Here is a 19301-nt window from a genome sequence, read left to right on the forward strand (position 1 = left end):
ATGGACAAGCTCGTTCACAGGAGCACAAGGCACAATAGCCAAACGCTGAACAACCCGAATGTCCATCAGTAGGAATGAAGCCACAAAGAGGAATGAAGTGCTGATACATGCAATAATGTGGAAGACTCGCAAAAGCATTCTGCTAAGTGACAAGCCACACACCACAGGTCACATATTGTATGATTCCATGTATATGAAATATCAAGAATGGTTAAATCCATTGAGATAGAACGCAGATTGGTGGCTGCTAAGGATTGGGGGAATGGGCAGCAACTGATTAATGGGTACAACCTTTTGGGGTAACAAAAATGTTTTGGAACCAGAGATGTTGATTGCACAACACTGTGAATGTACTAAATGCCACTGAATTATTCACCTTAAAATGGTTACTTTTCTATCATGTGAATTTGCCTCAATGAAAAAAAAAAGATTTAAGATAACACAGAGCCCCAGCAATCCCACTCCTGGGCATCTATCCAGAGAAAACCAGAATTTTAAAAGATACATGCACCCCCATGTTCCCTGCAGCACTATTTATTTTTTATTTATTTTTATTTTTTGGTCTTTTTGCGATTTATTGGGCCGATCCCGCAGCATATGGAGGTTCCCAGGATAGGGGTTGAATCGGAGCTGTGACCGCCGGCCTACACCAGAGCCACAGCAACGCGGGATCCGAGCCACGTCTGCAACCTACACCACAGCTCACAGCAACGCCAGATCCTTAACCCACTGAGCAAGGCCAGGGATCGAACCCGCAACCTCATGGTTCCTAGTCAGATTCATTAACCACTGAGCCACAAGGGGAACTCCCTGCAGCACTATTTACAAGAGACAAAACATGGAAGCAACTTAAATGTCCATTGACAGAGAAATGGATCAGGAAGATGTGGTACATATATACAGTGGAACATTATTCAGCCATAAAAAGGAATGAAATAATACCATTCGCAGCAACATGAATGGACCTAGAGATTACCATATTAAGTGAAGTAAGTCAGAAAGACAGATATCATATGATATCACTTATATGTGGACTCTAATACAAAATGATACACAAGAACTGATTTATAAAACAGAAACAAACTCACAGATTTTGAAATCAAACTTAGGGTTACCAAAGGGGAAACTGTGAGGGAAAGGGATAAATTGGGAGGATGGGATTAAAAAAAAAAAAGCACCACTCTACACAAGACAGTTAACTGACAAGGACTACTGTACGGCACAGGGCAGTCTGCTCAATGTTCTGTAATAACCTATGTGGGAAAAAAGAACAGATCCATGTGTATGTATTACTGACCCACTTTGCTATAAACTTGAATCGAATGCAATGTTGTAAATCAACTATGCCCCAATTAAATTTTTTAAAAAAGATAACACAGATCCTATGGAAATACGTGGGATGGTATATGATACAGGCCACACGGGATTACAAGAAGCCACAGGAAACAGCAGGCCTTTTACTCTCTCTCTGTGGCAATGCACGCAAGGCCATTAATGAGCCTTTCGATGCATTAAAGCTCCTTCCAGCGCCCTGTGGTCAGAGGCCTAAGAATGGAAGGCTGGAACTCTCTGTATGTAGGCTTCTTTCCAGGTTTCTATTTAGGGGGTTGCAGCTAGAGGCAAGCACCCCTTCATTTGCAGGATCTATCAAGGAAGCAAGCGGGCGGGAGCCCAGAAGAAAAAAGCCCCCCCCCCCCACCGCCGCCCTTTCTGGAAGAAAGAAAACCCATCTTCACCAAGGAGGCCTTTTTTAAGGGATACACATGGAAAAGGAAGGAGAGGAGAGGCAGGGAACCCAACATCACCGTCCCTGTCAAGGGCCTCGGCATCTACTGTTCTCCATCCCCCAGACAACACTGCACGTGGACCATTTTTCCAAACGTGAGGGAGAAAGAACAAAGGAAGCACACGTACTCATATGCCACGAGGAAAAGCCCAGGTCAGGAAAAAGGGCTCTCGACTTCTAAACTCGCACAGGCTCTGCTCGAAAAAAGCCTCCTCCAACCACACAAAACATCTGGAGGGGCCGCCAAAGGCGAAGGAAGCGAGGAAATCTCACAGCAAAGATTTTTTCAAAGGTGTCAGCATCGCTGTGAGCTTCCTTTTTTGACACTCTCAAGGCTGATCATAATAACAGGTTTTTTGTTCCTTAAGAAACAAAAAGAAGAGTGATTTCCCTTTCAGTCGCTATAGCCCCAAATCCTCAACCCACCCCGTCCTACCTTCTCCTAGCAAAAGAAAAACATAATATTAAATTTACTTTTCTCTAGCTGAGAGTTGATTTAGGCCTTAGAGAAATGCTAATATTAGTTCTCATTTCTCTGTCTCTCTGATTATTTCTCTTATTATGAGGTTTTTTGACAGAAATAAAAGAATTCCCTTTTGCACAACCAGAAGAAAGAAAAAAAAAAAAAAAAGCCAATGGCCAATGTAAAAGTGTAAAAATAAAGATAGAGGACCACAAAAAATTCCTGGTTGGGAGAAACGTGGTTGTTCTCAAGGGGAAAAGTGCTAAAAATATAACATGGAGATTAAAGCGGAAAGGAAATTTGCATTTTGCTGAATATTAAGATGAGCCTTTTTCTGCCCAAGCCTGGATCAAGAACGCTTTTTGAAATCAGACCTTTACACTATTAAGAACTTCTAAGAAATACTCTATAATCCAATAATGCCATTAAAATTAACTTGGTGATTTTAACAAAATGCTAAGACAACCATGCCAATTATTAAAGGGGAAATGTGCTGAGCAGCTCTTTTTAAAAAAATTAATGAAGCATCTTAATAAAACAGTTGCAGTGTTTCAGCTTCAAAAAAAGTCAAGACAGATTACAAGTATTTAAATATAATTTAGAAAATCTATGCCAACTCTTCTCAAAATAGGCATAAACTGGGGCCGTGTTTAATTACACATTCTTAAAAGAAAATAAGTTAGTCCTATCAATATAAATCTTGGCCAAAATGGAATTCTTTGAAACCAAACTCCTGGCTCACATTGGGTAATCTCAAAGTACTGTACAATGTAGCACTGGGTATCAAACATAGGAATTCTAGGGCGTTACCACTGTGGCTCAAAGGGTTAAGAACCCATCATATTATCTGTGAGACAAGGGTTCGATCCCTGGCCTTGATCGGTGAGTTAAGGATCCAGTGTTGCTGCAAGCTGCAGGGTTGATCTCAGATGCAGTTCAGATCTGGCATTGCTGTAGCTGTGGCATAGGCCAGTGCCTGCGGCACTGATTCAACCCTTAGCCCGGAAACTTCCATATGCAGCAGGTGTGGCTGTTAAAAAGAAAAAATAGGAGTTCCCATCGTGGCTCAGTGGTTAACAAATCTGACAGGAACCATGAGGTTCCCAGTTTGATCCCTGGCCTCCCTCAATGGGGTAAGAATCGGCGTTGCAGAGTTCCCATCGTGGCGCAGTGGTTAACGAATCCGACTAGGAACCATGAGGTTGCGGGTTCGGTCCCTGCCCTTGATCAGTGGGTTAAGGATCCGGCGTTGCCGTGAGCTGTGGTGTAGATCGAAGATGAGGCTCAGATCTGGAGTTGCTGTGGCTCTGGCGGAGGCTGGCAGCAACAGCTCTGATTAGACCCCTAGGCTGGGAACCCTATATGCCACATGCGGCCCTAAAAAGACAAAAAGACTATCCTCTCTGACATCAACATCATGAATATTTTCTCAGGTCAGTCTCCCAAAGCAATAGAAATAAGAGCAAAAATAAACCAATGGGACCTAATCAAACTGAAAAGCTTTTGCACAGCAAAGGAAACCCAAAAGAAAACAAAAAGACAACTTACAGAATAGGAGAAAATAGTTTCAAATGATGCAACCGACAAGGGCTTAATCTCTAGACTATACAAGCAATTTATACAACCCAACAGCAAAAAAGCCAATCAACCAATGGAAAAATGGGCAAAAGACCTGAATAGACTGTTCTCCAAGGAAGATATACAGATGGCCAGCAAACACATGAAAAAATGCTCAACATCACTGATTATAAGAGAAATGCAAATCAAAACAACCATGAGATACCACCTCACACCAGTCAGAATGGCCCTCATTAATAAGTCCACAAATAACAAGTGCTGGAGGGGCTGTGGAGAAAAGGGAACCCTCCTGCACTGCTGGTGGGAATGTAAACTAGTACAGCCACTATGGAGAACAGTTTGGAGATACCTTAGAAATCTTTACATAGAACTTCCATATGACCCCACAATCCCACTCTTGGACATATATCCGGACAAAACTCTACTTAAAAGAGACACATGCACCAGCATGTTCATTGCAGCACTATTCACAATAGCCAAGACATGGAAACAACCCAAATGTCCATCAACAGATGATTGGATTCGGAAGAGGTGGTATACATACACAATGGAATACTACTCAGCCATAAAGAAGAATGGCATAATGCCATTTGCAGCAACATGGATGGAACTAGAGACTCTTATACTGAGTGAAATGAGTCAGAAAGACAAAGACAAATACCATATGATATCACTTATAACTGGAATCTAATTTCCAGCACAAATGAACATCTCCACAGAAAAGAAAATCATGGACTTGGAAAATAGACTTGTGGCTGCCTGATGGGAGAGGGAGGGAGTGGGAGGGATCGGGAGCTTGGGCTTATCAGACACAACTTAGAATAGATTTACAAGGAGATCCTGCTGAGCAGCATTGAGAACTATGTCTAGATACTCATATTGCAACAGAACAAAGGGTGGGGGGAAAAATGTATACATGTAAGGATAACTTGATCCCCTTGCTGTACAGTGGGAAAAAAAAAATTATAAAAAAAGAATAAATTAAATAATATACTAAAAAAAAATTATCAACCACCCCATTGATGGGTTTGGCTAAATAAGAGCCAAAAATTATAAGCTATAAAACAATGAGCATAAGCAGAGTCAAAAGAAAAAAAGATAGAGGGAAAATATTAACACCACAAAGGACAAAGGACTAATTTCCTCATTAATAATGAGCTACTGCAAATCAATTTTTAAAATGAGCAACTCAAAAGAGAATTTGGCAAAAATAAGAATGGCAATTCGTAAAAATGCTCTCCCTCATTCATAATTTTTAAAATGCAAAGAGACCCAATGAGATACCATGTTTTACCTATCAGTTAACATACAAAACTAAAACTCAGATGACAGTATTGACAAAAATGTGAGGAAACAGGCATTCTCATATGCTATTAGCAAATAAGCAAAATTGTTTAATCGTTTTGGGTGAAATTTAGCAATACGTATTAAAATGTTTAATGTATCTAACTTTTGATACATACCTACACACACATATATGCCACTGCATGCATATTATCTCTACAGTCATTGCAACATTATTTATAATGGAAAAATGGAAATAGTGTGCTTTAATAAGGACTGAATACAGAACTATTCACACAATGGAAGACTAGTCAGCCATCAAAAAGAACGAGTTTGCTTTTTTTTATGAAGTCGTAAGGTGTTCAAAATAGATTAAGAAGAAGAAAGTTGCATGGGAGTTCCCGTCATGGCGCAGTGGTTAACAAATCCGACTAGGAACCATGAGGTTGCAGGTTCGATCCCTGACCTCGCTCAGTGGGTTAAGGATCCGGCATTGCCATGAGCTGTGGTGTAGGTCATAGCCGAGGCTCAAATCCCGTGTAGCTATGGCTCTGGCGTAGGATTAGACCCCTGGCCTGGGAACCTCCTGATGCCTCGGGTGCAGCTCTAAAAGGAAAAAAAAAAAAAAGAAAGTTGCAGAACAGTATGCATAAGATGAATTCATTTTTATATAGAATGGATATATGACTATTTACATATGCTTCATATATGTTTATACGTAGAGAGGAAAATGTAGAGCTACACACCAAAACGGGAACAGAGACTACTGCAGAGGCACAAGATTAGCAGAAGAGGTGCAGTAAGATAGATAACTTTCACCAATGGGCCTTTTTCACTATCTTTTTACAGGTTTTGAATGCCCTAACACAGTTTGATGCCTCTCTTAAGAGGGCCCATGAAGCTATAAAAGTATGAGCTACATTAATGTTTTAAATGCAAGTTAATAAAATTTGCCTCATGTAATTATTTGGCAAGAATTTAAATAGCCATTGACGAAGCCTTCAGAACAAAGCTGGGAATCAACGCAGGGATTAGTTAGGCTTTTCGAGTAAGGTTGCCAGATTGAGCAAATTAAAAATACAGTACTCCAAGTTAAATCTGAATTTCAGAGAAACAATGTGCAATATTTGAGACATATAGAAAAAAAATTCATTTCTAATCAGAATTTCAAATTTAACTGAGCATTTTATATTTTGTCTGGCACCCCTCTTTTGGGCCTACTTCATGGTCTCAGGCTGGTTCTTGGGACATGCTTTAGTCCATGGCCAGAGGTGTCCCATGTGTTTAACTAGCTGCTTCTTCCTCTGTTCCAGGGGTTCTTTTGTTGGTGGAAGACTTCTTCAAGAATCTCATGAGACCACATGAGAATCTCAAGAATCTCATTAAAGGCTCTCCTGTGAGCCTTCCCCCAGGAGAATATATACATATAAAAGTTGGCATATCAAGACACCTACATACTCTTGAAGCCGTCTGTAGATTCTACTGAGGTGTGATCTGGTGTCCTGATTCTTGGAATTCTATGTCATCTCAATGAATTTAAAGGACTCACACAACCTGATTTCCAGACTTACTCTAAGATAACTACAGTAATCAAGATGGTATGAAATTGGCAAAAGGATAGATACAGAAAGTCATTGGAATGAAATAAAACAGACCCACATGTGTATAGCAGAAGATTTTCCACAAAGGTGCCAGAGTAATTCAGTGGAGGCAGACAGTCTTGTCAACAAATGTTTCTGGAACAATTAGATATCCATATGCCAAGAATTAAAACTGCTCATCCACTGCACTACAAACAAATACAAATATCACCTCTAAACAGGTCAAAGACCTAAATGTACTCCCAAAACAGTACAATTCTAGAAGAAAGCATAGGGTGAAATTTTTGTGACCTTGGGTTAAGCAAAGATTTCTTATGACATGAAAAAGCACAAATCATAAAATAAAAAAATATATATAAATTAGACTTCATGGCTAGTAAAAGTATGCCCTTAAAAAGACACTGTCAAGGGAGTTCCCGTTCTGGCGCAGTGGTTAACGAATCCGACTAGGAACCATGAGGTTGCGGGTTCGGTCCCTGCCCTTGCTCAGTGGGTTAACGATCCGGCGTTGCTGTGGCTCTGGTGTAGGCCGGTGGCTACAGCTCCGATTCGACCCCTAGCCTGGGAACCTCCATATGCCGTGGGAGCGGCCCAAGAAATAGCAACAACTACAACAACAACAAAAAGACAAAAAAGACAAAAAAAAAAAAAAAGACACTGTCAAGAAAATAAAAGAGACAAGTCACAGATTGGGAGAAAATATCTACAAGTCACAAACAGAATAAAGGATTTGGATCTAAAACATAAAACTTTCACAACTCATTCGAACAAATATTTCTTCAAAGAAATGGTATGAATGAGCAATAACACATAAAAAATGTTCAACATCATAAACTGTCATGAAAATGCAAATTAACCCCATAACATAATCCCACTACACACCTAACAGAATAACTAAAATCTAAATCACCAACAATACCAAGAACCAACAAGGATGCAAACAGCTGGAACTCTCATTTAATGCTGTTGGGAATGCAGGATGACATAGCCATCCTGGGAAACAGCTTGGCAGCTTCTTAGGAAGTTTTACATGAACTTACCACACTATCCAGCAATCCCACCATTAGGTACTTACTAAAAAGAAATGAAGACACATCCCCTTAAAGACCTGTACGTGAACATTGAAGGAATCTTTATTTATAATCACCAAAAGCTGCAAACAACCCAAATGTCATCAATCAGTGATAGGATAAACAAAATTGTGGTATATCCACACAATGGAATACTACTCAGCAATAAAAAGAAACTATTGATGCGAGCAGCCACAGGGATCAAGCTCAAAAGGATTACACTAAGTGGAAGAAGCACACGTGTTGTGTGATTTACTTTATATAATGTTCTGGAAATGGCAAAACTAGAAGGAGAGAAATCAGATCAGCAGAGACCAGAGGATGGGGCTGGGGAGAGGGTTCTGCCAAGGGCCATGAGGAAATTTATAAAAGGGATGAGCCATCCTACTGCCTGAATGTGGTGACAGTTACACAACTATGTTTCAAAAATCACAGAACTCAATACTTTTAAGCATTTACTGTATGTAAACTATATCTTAATTTTTATTTTTATCTTGGCCACACCCATGGTATATGGAAGTTGCCAGGCTGTGGATTGAACCCAAGCCACAGCAGTGACCCAAACCACGGTAGTAACAACACCAGAACCTTAACCCACTAAGCCACCAGGGAACTCCATAGCTTAATGTTTATAAAAGAGTCTGAAAATCCTTTGTGTAAGGAATCATTGGGGAGGATGGTTTGAAGTTAGAGAATTTGCTTTACTTTTCATGTTTCCTATATAAAGTCTTCCCTTTCTTGGGCAATAGACTGAAGATGTATTTAACATTTTTTTCCTATTTAAATGCGTTCCATTTTGCTTGAAAATTAAGGGTGGGATTTTGCTCCAAAGAAAAACCGTGGGAAGTGCGACCTGTGCACTGTGAGAAACTGGCCATCATCTTTAAGGGGCTGTCCTTCCTCTAGGCAGACAGCAGCCCGGTTACTGGACTCTGGGGTTCTGGTCTACCTCGGAAACGGGGACGAGCTCCTTCTCATCTCATGGGATTACTTCCACCACAAGATGCCTTCCATAAAGGAGTTTCAATCTGCCTCTGAAACCCAAAAGCAAGTACAAACGCTCCTTTAAAAACTACAAGCAGCAGATAAGCGCCGGCACGGAGATTCTAAAGGACGTGCTGGCTTTCAGGAACTGTTAGCAAAAGATAGCAGACGTTTCTCTTTTCAAGCACCTTTCTTTTAAGGACACATTTCACTGCCCAAACCCCCACTCTTTTGCTAAAGCCCTATGCCCTTTCTCTCTCTTAAGGAAGAAAAACCTGAACATTACATAGATCCAAAGCATCTCTACAGGAACTAGAATCACCAGAAATGGAGCCATGGCCAATTTTTTTTTTTTTTTTTTTTTTGTCTTTTTGCCATTTCTAAGGCCGTACCCGCAGCATATGGAGGCTCCCAGGCTAGGGGTGGAATCGGAGCTGTGACCGCCAGCCTACACCAGAGCCACAGCAACACGGGATCTGAGTCACATCTGGGACCTACACCACAGCTCACAGCAACACTGGATCCTTAACCCACTGAGCAAGGCCAGGGATCGAACCCGAAACCTCATGGTTCCTAGTCGGATTCGTTAACCACTGAGCCACGACGAGAATTCCCATGGCCAATTTTTCTTCTGCTGTTCCCCTCCAGCACGCACTTTGAAAGTCACAAACTCAGAGCAGTTTGAGGCAAGTATAGTGTAATAATAGTAAAAACACTACATTAGAAGCCACAGCACTGGGGGCCAGACCCCCAAGTGGTGGTCACCCAGCTGTACGACCCCAGGTAAGTCTCCTTAACCATGAAATGGAGAGTGGGATCTGCTTTTACAAAAAAAAGCAGGGGGTTTTACAAGCTACTCTCTCTACTCTTCCAACCAGCCTATGAATGAATGGGGAATCAGGGTTAGGAAAGCTCATAAGCTTGTCGTGACTGGGTGGGGATTCTAAACCTCAGAATTCATACCCAAATCCTACAGCTAGCATTTCCTTTCCCAATAGCACATGCCTCCCTGGAAGTAAACTAACCACAGTGTGCAAACATTAAACAAGGCCTGATGTACAATGAAAAGTTAAAGTCTGGGAGTTCCCTGGTGGTCTAGTGGTTAGGATTTAGTGCTTTCACTGCTGCAACCCAGGTTCCATCCCTGGCCTGGACACTGAGACCCCACATCAAGTCACTGCATGCCACAGCCAGAAAAAGACAATTAAAAAAAAAAAAAGAGTTAAAGCCTGTGTAGCATGACTATCGAGATTTTAAGCAATTTGAAGACAAAGGCTCTGTTATCCCTCCATCACTGTCCAGCCTTAGCATCAGGCCCTAGAGCCTGGCTATCAACACCCTAGAGAAGAAGGGCCGGAGGGAGGAGGAGGAAAGGAGAAGGGGGACCAGCCTTTAGCGAAGTCAAACAAAGACACAGACACATTCTTTCCACCAGCGATTACAGAAACATTCACCCAACCTTTTCCTTTGTCCTGGGCCAAAGAAGTATTTTCAGCTTCGTAATCCAGGCCATCTTATGCAACTACTCCCCTCTGTGGATGGAGCAGACGAGCAGACAAGACTGAAATGAATGGGCGTGGCCATGTTCCATAAAGTCTTACTGATGGACACTGAAATTTGAATTTCAGAACATTTTCATGCATCCCGAAATATGCTTATTTGGATTTGTTTCCAAACATTTAAAAACGTTAAAACCATTCTTGGCTGGGGGCCCATCTGCTGTCCGGGTGCCTGGTGCTCCTACAGTCCTGAAGCTACAGCCCTGTCTGGGTCCTGCTCTGCCCTCACTCACCCTGGGGAGCAGGGAGGGGGGAGAGGCCCCTCATAAAGACAAGTGCACTCAGACTCACACTGTGATTGGTGATCGAAGACAGGTCAGAGTTCAAATGATGCAATGAACAATTCCATGAAAGGTTAGGTGGCCAGCTCATGCTCAGCCCACACTGTTCTATTACTGCTTTAGGCCCCCATGTGGTTAAGGGGGGGGGGGGTACAAAGGAAGAACTAACAGAAGTGAATGCTGTGGGGAGTCAGCACCCTAGCATCTGATACAGCGCAGCCAAAGAAATGAATCTCTCCTGGTGGGATTTTAGTCTCTTTGGAAATCAGGCAGGGAAGAAACGAAAAAAAAATTTTTTCAGTCCAAGGGAAAAGCATGAAATAAATAAGATTCCTATTGTAGATACGCACAATGGCTCCCTTTTATTAGGTATCTCCTCTTGGCCAGTCGCAGGGCTAGATATTTTTTGAAACCTCAACAACCTTCAAGGTTGGCATCAAGGTCTCGTTTTCATAGATGAGGAAACCAAGCTGCAGAAAAACTACTGATCTGAGGACACTCAGAGCTGGATGCCTAGGTCTGACCCCCACACCTGGACTTAACACCCCGACACCCACCATCCACTGCTCTCTTTCTGAGAGACCTCAAGTCCACTGTGAGATACAGCACCTTTGCCATCGGAGGAGAACGTGGGCAGAAGTTCAAGGCCCTTCGAAACTGGATGCTTTGGGGGTGAGAAGGAACAAGAGCAGGCAGACAGTATCCTTTTTCTCTGCCGAGTGCTACATGCTGTGAGGGGCAGGAGAGATGACAAGAGTCTACTGGGGGCTTCTCCAGCCTGGTCCTCCTATAGAAGTACCTGGAGGACATTTGAAAAAGTCACAAGTTCCCAGGCCCCACCCAGACCAATTAAGTCAGAACTAGGGGTGTTTGGGGGGGACAGTTGGACCCAGGCACTCGTTTCTGTCCAAGTTCCCAGGAGACTCTAACATGCTGCCAGGGCTGGGCGCCAGCGTAGATGAAGCGGTAAGGGGGAAACATAAAAAAAATTCTACCCGCAGTGCTTTCCTGTGCTCTTGGGCTTCCTGTTTGGGGGGCAAGATTCTGCAGTCCTTGCTTCAGGGTTCAGGAGCGCTGACCACAGCTGCCTCCCGAATCGGTAAGGAGATCTAAAAATACAACTCAGCCAAGGCTGTTTTCGGACTCAAATACCCTTCAGCTCCAGATAGGTTTTCTGCCCTGTTTGATGCCTGTGAAATGAGGGCATGAACAAAACCACTTCGGATGGTACCGGGTCACATGAGAAGCTTAAGCAAAAAGACACTGAAGACAAAAATGCCTTCCTGTCAGGTGGCCAAGCTAAGAAAAATGATGTTGCTAAGAATGCACCAGATAAACAAAATGAGAAAATCACTCCATTTAAGTAATATCGGGAAAAACAACAGTTTCTTTCCTTTATTAAAATTGTTCAAAGGATTTGCTCATTTATTTCAAAACAAAATGATGTCACGGAGCATTTTCTGAGAAATTACTTGTCCATTTGAGAGTAAAAAGAACTCTACTTTTCTTGAAATTTCAGAACAATGAAATTTTCATTTTCAGAGCTGATATTGTAGCGTAACTCATCCTAATAGGGAGATAAAGCTGAGTCTGCTCATTGAAGGAAGACCGCCTTAGACCCTGAATAGACTGGTGTAATTATATTTTCTATGAGAAACATATAATCCTTGTCCTAGTAGTAGGCCTTGTATCTGTGCAACACTTCATTTTTTAAAAACATGTTAAAATGCACTTTCCCAAACTCTTCATCGAAAAAAACCTCACTGTGCTGCCATTTATTAATTTCATCTTTTCAAAAAAGAGAATAAGAAAAGCAGCATTAGCCCATTTTGGAGAGATGAACACTGAAGTTCAGGGATGTTCAATTACTCTCCTCAGGTCACAGAAAGTGAATAGAAAAGCCAGAGAAAGAAGCAACATCTCATGACAGCTAATAAAGGACATTTTGCGCATATTACAATGCAGGTTTGTGTGCATGCAGGTATGTGGGTGCGTGTGTGCAAAAAGTCCATCAGAGAACGCTGATGCTGTGCAAAGAACTAGAATTCTTTGTCATTATTTATTAGCAAACTTCAATCAAAAGGTGATTCATCCGAAGCAGAACCACTGTTTCAAGTTAGCATGTTTAATCAGAGAGAGGATTATGGAATCAGCTTAGTGGGTAAAATTGCATAAAAAGCAGCTACACAAGCCCCTTTTTCCTACAAGTGCAGAAACTGACACATTTTTATTCTAATCCCAAAGAATAAGATTCCTAGGGAACACGACAAGAAAAAAAAAAAAGCAGGTGACTGACTGCTTGAATGTTTGGCAAAGAATTATTTCATTAAAATAAAAAGGCTTTACAAACAAAATAATACAAATTTAAATAATCCCTACCTTTGATGGAAGGCCCAATGGAAGGGAGGAGTTCCTGTACCGCTCGCCCAAAAAGAAAAAGTGGTCCAGCAGCTGCCACCTCTGATACCTGCCTGCTTCCCCAAATGAACCAGAAAGGCAAGAATAGCAGCCCCTCAATTTCTTTTTTAATTTGAAGTTTGAAGTTTTTTCAAATCCGTCAGAAATATTTTCGTGTCTTTGATGTAGTGTTCCTATGCTTGTCATCATGGTAAAAATAACTTCAGCCAGGACCCAGAATCCTAACTCTGAGTGAAGTGACACTGCTTGAGAGGTGGCATAAGGTGATCTGTGGTATCTTTGTCATTCCTGAAGCTTTCTACTCCCGCTGGGCACACACATACAAGCTGCCTTCAGAGCAAAACCGGTGTTTTCGAGCAAAACCAGACTCCAAAATCATTCCATCCCCTTTTGCTGATAAGACTCAAAAAGGTTATAAGGTTTATTTAAGGTCCCACAGCTTAAAATAAAAGGGCCAGGGCTGGACTTTTGTCTCAGCATCCTTCAGACTCCATAGCTCTCCTTCAAGCCAGCTACCAGGTTCAAATCTTGCACTAGTGACCAGCAGGGTGACCTTGGGCCAGTCATTTAACATTTCTGCACTTCAGAGTTCCCATCGTGGCTCGGTGGTTTACAAACCCAACTAGTATCCATGAGGACACAGGTTCGATTCCTGGCCTTGTTCAATGGGTTAAGGATCTGGCGTTGCCGTGAGCTGTGGTGTAGGTTGCAGACAAGGTTCGGATCCAGAGTTACTGTGGCTGAGGCGTAGGCCAGCAGCTGTAGCTCCGATTGGACCCCTAGCCTGGGAACCTCCACGTGCCTCTGGTAGGCCCTAGAAAGACAAAAGACCAAAAAAAAAAAAAAAATTTCTGCACCTCATCTAAATAATGAGGATGGTGACAGCGCTCAGCTCTTAGGACACCACAAGGTTTGGGGAGCTGTGTCTGTAAAGCCCCCGAAACAGGACTGGCACAGGGCAAGTGCTTGCGAAAAGGCTTAGCAACCGTCATCATTATCACTACTGTCATCAATATCACCACATCTCTGTCAGCTGGATTTCCACACACATCTTAGAATCCACTGAATCCTCATGATGTAATATGTTTAAGTGTTAGAGGACTTAGAAAAGATGTCTCCTAAGCATGGCAGGGGCTTGCATGAAAGCTCTCACCAGCACCAAAGGAAAGAACACCTAGCCTTATCAGCTTGCCGAGATCCGGGCAGCAGAGGAAGAGAGACAGGTAGACTTTAAAGCTGTCAGCAGTTCAACATCAAAAACTCAAATCAGACCCTTTATCACCAGCCCCGTGAGGGAGATCCCATCCTGGAAGATGAGGAAGCCGAGACTTGGTTTAGATCACCCGTCACAACAGGCTTAAGGGCAGCAGCTCAACTTCAAACCCACACATTTCTCCCTTCCCATCACACCGTTCCCAGATTCTGTGAGTTCCTGGTATCAGGTGACACGGAAGCACTGCCCGGACCCATGGCCTTGGCCAAAACGCAGTCAGCTGACCATGCAAAAGCAGAAGACAGCCTGAATCCATTTTCATCCTAATTCGTGGTTCACGGCTTTCTTAATTTTCAACACACACCAAGAAGTAAAATAAGAAGGGGGGAGGCGAGAGGGAGGAGGAAGAGGAAGAGATGAGGAAGAAAGAGAGAGGAAGAGAAAAGGAAGGAGGGAAGGAAGGAAAGAGGAAGGGAGGGAGGGAGGGAGGGAGGAAGAAGGGGAAAGTCAGAATTAGGTTTGAATGGCGGTTGGGGGAGGGGCGGCACTTGCTGTTTAAAGAATTCTCTTCACGTACAGGTAAAATTCCATCTTCAGTTTATCCAGTGAGCGCGTGGTTCTGTTTCAGCAACCTCACGGTCTGCCATGGCTAACATCCATTTCCTTTATCTGTAATTGAGTATGGGTAAGGGGGTTTTTTCCCCTCTGTTTAACTTCTCTATTGAGAGCATCTCTTTTTCCCCCATATAGAAAAAGAGTCTCAACTGTTTACTGCAAGATCATGAGAGATTAAATTAAAATGATCAGGAATCAATTTTTTATGGGCTTAGAAGGCTCTGAATCATCTCGGTTAAGTTCTTCTGGGTAACCAAGCCGCATCAGGTTCCAAATTTGCTAAGCTTTCCCGTTAGAATTACAGTTACTCCAGCTCTCTTCAACTTGGAACTCGAGACAGCCAGTGTTGCCTCTTTTCGGATGGGCAGCATTCACACAGCTACGACTGCCTCAGCTGGGAGCTAGAAACCTGCATCCGTTTTGAACCGGTTAGTTCTGCAATATCTGTGTATTAGTTCATGACTCGTTTTGGAATCAATACATTATATGGCAAACCACTACTTAGGACAAAAAATATTTACGCTTCTTCCTGAGTCATCTTTAGGGAGCCCTAAGGAGGCTGTTCCCTTTGTTGAAGCTTGTATTTTTAGAGTCACGCGCACACACACAAAAGTCTCAGACTTGGGTACAATTCTCAATGTCCAGTCTTTCTTCCCATGTACTTAAACTGAAGTGCATTCCAGCCTACCTTGGCCGGTCCATCTCTACTACACTCTGAGTCCAAATCAACTAATTTTTTTTCAAGGATGGATTTCTGACATATAAATATAAGAATGGTTTGACAGAAGCATTCGGGCAATCCATTTCTTCAGTAAAAGTCATATAAATCATCAAGCAACAGGGGAACTTGGTAAGCAGGATTTTGTCCTAATGGTTCCTATGGCTCCAACAGGCATTTCTCCAAAGTCTCCACGCCCTGAACCTGCTGGCAGGGTCAGATGACACACACTCCTCCTCCTCCTCATACCCTTTGAGGGAATTAAAGCTTATTGGAGCCAGTTAACAAAGAAGAGCAGAGCATTGAAAAGATAGATTGCGTTTGATAACTTGCTACTCACGAATGAGAGGGAACAAAGATTCTGGAAAATAGCAAAAACTGTCAAGGTCATGCTTCTCAATCCCATTTACCTCTATTAAAAAACTGGAACCTACCATATCAAATCACAACATATCATATGCAGCCACTTTCCCGCACAAATAAAAGTGGTGCATTTAAGCATTTGCAAAGTAACTCTTGGGGCATTTTATCAAATTTATATGAAGCAAACTCCTCCACTCCAAATGTATAAAATAAAGTATTTGCTCCCAAATATGTTACACATTCACTTTGGTTTAATTTAATCACTTCAGGCAAATCCATTATTTGCCTCTGCCCTGGAACAGAGACTTGGGGTTTTTTGTCTGCACACACAGCGCTACCAAATCCCCTACGGAAAATGTTGATGTGAATAAGGTAGTAGGTTTCATCTTTAACAAACTTGTAAACCTGCCTCGTCTATTATCATCTGCCAAGTCCTCTGGAAATCCCAAATCCACCCCTCGCACTGCCCCCACGCTTCCTCGAAGCTTCCCAGTGCCCAGCTCACGCCCTGGCTGCCCGCCCCAAACGTGCGCCTCCAGGAGCGTTCGGCCGGGCAGGCGACAGACCGAGCCCCAAGCGTAGCGTCCCCTTGCATGCTTCCTACCGATCCAACACTTCCTCTTAAGCTCAGAAACGGCCGGTCGCAGGCCGCGGGGAAGCAGCTGACCTCTCGGCCTTCGGCTGCCGTGTTAGAACCCTCAAGGGTGTTGGAAAGGAAGGAAAATGCCCGACCACCGGGCAAGGAGCCCGCCATTCCCTGCCTCCCACACGGTTCACCCTCGACACACGCAGGGTCCAGCAGAACAGGGAGCGGGGGCCACCTGGACACTGAACATCCCGCAGGGGTCGCTCAGAGCTGGCCCCTCTGCGCGGCCAGGGCTGGCACCGAGATCTGGCTCTAGCCGAGCGTGGCTCGGCCCGGGCCGAGAGGGGCGCGCCACTTGGTGGCTAATGGTCGTGCCGGGAGTACCAGGGCTAAGGTGGCTGCCAGGCCCGGGTGGAGGGAGGAGGGGCGCCCCGAGAGCACGGGGCTGGCACAACCAGAGAACCAAGGTGGGCAGAAAAGCGACTCTTGCAAGGTCGCCCAGGGGTTCGCGTCCACGCGGGCCGAGAAGCCAGATCCATCCGCTTCCCCAAGGGGAAGAAGCTCAAGTCAGGCCCCCTGGAGCCCCGAGCCGGGCAGCGCTCAGTGGCCGGAGGGGAGAAGCCGTGGGTCCCCGATCCGCACTCCGCGCTGCGCCCGCCGCGCCACTCACCTGGCAGTTGGCGCCCGAGACCCCGGCGGGGCAGGTGCAGCTGTAGGCAGGCTCGCCGGCGGTGGCCGGGGACTGCGGGCCGGGCTCGGGGCGCGGGGTGCACACACCCCCGTTCCGGCAGGGCTGCGCGGCGCACGGCCCCGGCACCGGCAGGGGCGCGGCAGGCACCGGGTTGGCCAGGCAGCCGCTGCGGGGCCCCGCGCCGAGCAGCAGTAGCAGCAGGGCAGGAGCGGGCAGCAGCTGCGCACCAGGCACCGAGACGCGGCGGGGCTGCATGGCCGACGGAGTGGGCGCAGGAGCGGGAGCCGGAGCTGAGGTGCTGTGGCGGCTGTGACCGCGCGAGCAGCGGCTGTGGCGGCGAGAGCTGCTGGGCTGGGCCGGGCGCCTCCTGCAGCTGCCGGATCCGCGGTTCCCGGGGCAACGGCAGGCGGGGCCTGTGGGCGGGGCAAATGGGGCGGGGCAAACGGGGGCGGGGCTCAGGGCGGGCAGGGGTGGAAAGGGGCGTGGGGACCCTTCCCCTACAGGGAGTTGGGGCCAGTGAAACAGAAAGGCCCTCGGAGGCCCCCCGCCCTGAGGGGTGCCGTCAGAGTCGTGGGTGTGTCCAAAAGAACCCCTGGGGGGCAGTGGTGGAGGCGCGGGCCTGGCGGGGAGCTAGGCGGGGCTCAGAAGAAAAGAGGGTGGAGGAGGTCAGCGCAGGCGCCGGGAGGACTTCACCCGGCCTCCAGCTGCGGAGCAGCGTTGCGTCCCCCACAGGCGGGACAGGGGTAGGATCGGGGGCAGGGCTGGCGACTGCCAGCAGCCTTCCCCGGCCCTTGGCGCAGAATCTGAGACCGCAACAAGGACCAGCCTTACTTCATTCCCCGGGGGTGCTTCTCCCCCTCCCACAACACGTCCCCCAGCAGCACACACAGCCCACCCGCGCCACCTCCGAACCCCCAGCGCCCGGACAGCTGCAGATTGGCGGGGCTTGCTAGGAAGTGACCTTGCGTCCGCTCAGCGCGCCCCGAGGCCCTTGTCCTTGGTGCTGACCGAGTCTCTCTTCTCGTGGGCCCTGCCCGGAGGGCGGAGTCGGCCACACCACTCAGAAATGTCTGGTTGTGGCGTGGGAGAGCTGAAAGAGGCCGCGGGATCAGGGTGTCCAACCCTGTCGCTGAATCGAGGAGGAAACTGAGGCCCAGACTGGCTGGACTGGACCCCAGTGGGTCACTTGACTCCCAGCCCAGAACGCTGTCAGTCTTCTGCAAGAGCAGTTCGGGAGTGCAGATTCGCCAAGGTCCTGCCAGTGTTTATTACAGAGCTTTGGAGCGTTCACCGCGACCTACTTGGGAAGAGGGTCAGGCGGCCCAGGGGCCTCCTCTAAACGTCCGGCTTCAGCTGGCTCCAGCTTTGACAGCCAAGGAAGTCAGGCTGTGCAGAGACAGCCCACCTTGCCTCCCCACCCGGCCTTTCCCAACCTCTACTGTGAATAGGCTCCTAGGTACTGGTCACCTTGTCTTCAAGAGGCCCTGGGAGAAAAGAAAATGTGACCCTATTGTATTAACAGAATGGGCAAATTTTCTAGGGCACATAAATATAATTGTGTAAAAGCTGGGCAAAAAGAAAGTAGAGGAGTTCCCATGGTGGCGCAGCAAAATGAATCCGGCTAGGAACCTTGAGGTTGCGGGTTTGATCCCTGGCCTGGCTCAGTGGGTTAAGGATCCAGCATTGCCCTGAGCTGTGGTGTAGGTCTCAGACGAAGCTCAGATCTAGCATTGCTGTGGCAAGAAAGTAGAGACTGAACATGAACCCAGCATGGAGGTGCTGCAGATGAGCAGCCAGAGGCTGAAAAAATTCTCCAGTGAAAACAGCAGCCAAACTGCCCAGCCTCTCTCAGTCTCTCACGCAGACACAGATGCAAGTGTCAGGAGACTGGGTGTTAAGAGATGCCTAAAATGCATGTGGCCATTGCAAGAAATAACTGAAACCCAGGCAGATCTGTATGCAGTAGGGGAATTCATACCTCCAAGTGGACCCAAACAGTTATGACATTTCCCTCACATCTGCTGTCTTTCAGCTGAGACCTCCTTTAAAAAAAAAAAAAAAAAAAACTTAATTTTGTGCCACACCAGCACC

At 45.6% G+C, this 19301-nt stretch overlaps 1 protein-coding gene across 1 annotated transcript in view; it reads right to left on the reverse strand.

Annotated features, from left to right (window-relative positions):
* Window positions 1-18185, reverse strand: part of DNER (delta/notch like EGF repeat containing) — a 339885-nt gene extending 321700 nt beyond the window's left edge. The window contains exon 1 of the mRNA XM_021076495.1: window positions 17190-18185. Coding sequence (XP_020932154.1) covers window positions 17190-17465 — 276 coding nt within the window. The 5' untranslated portion in view covers window positions 17466-18185. The remainder of the gene's footprint in view (window positions 1-17189) is intronic.

This window comes from Sus scrofa, chromosome 15, assembly GCF_000003025.6.
Source record: "Sus scrofa isolate TJ Tabasco breed Duroc chromosome 15, Sscrofa11.1, whole genome shotgun sequence".
In the NCBI taxonomy this organism is placed as follows: Eukaryota; Metazoa; Chordata; class Mammalia; order Artiodactyla; family Suidae; genus Sus; species Sus scrofa.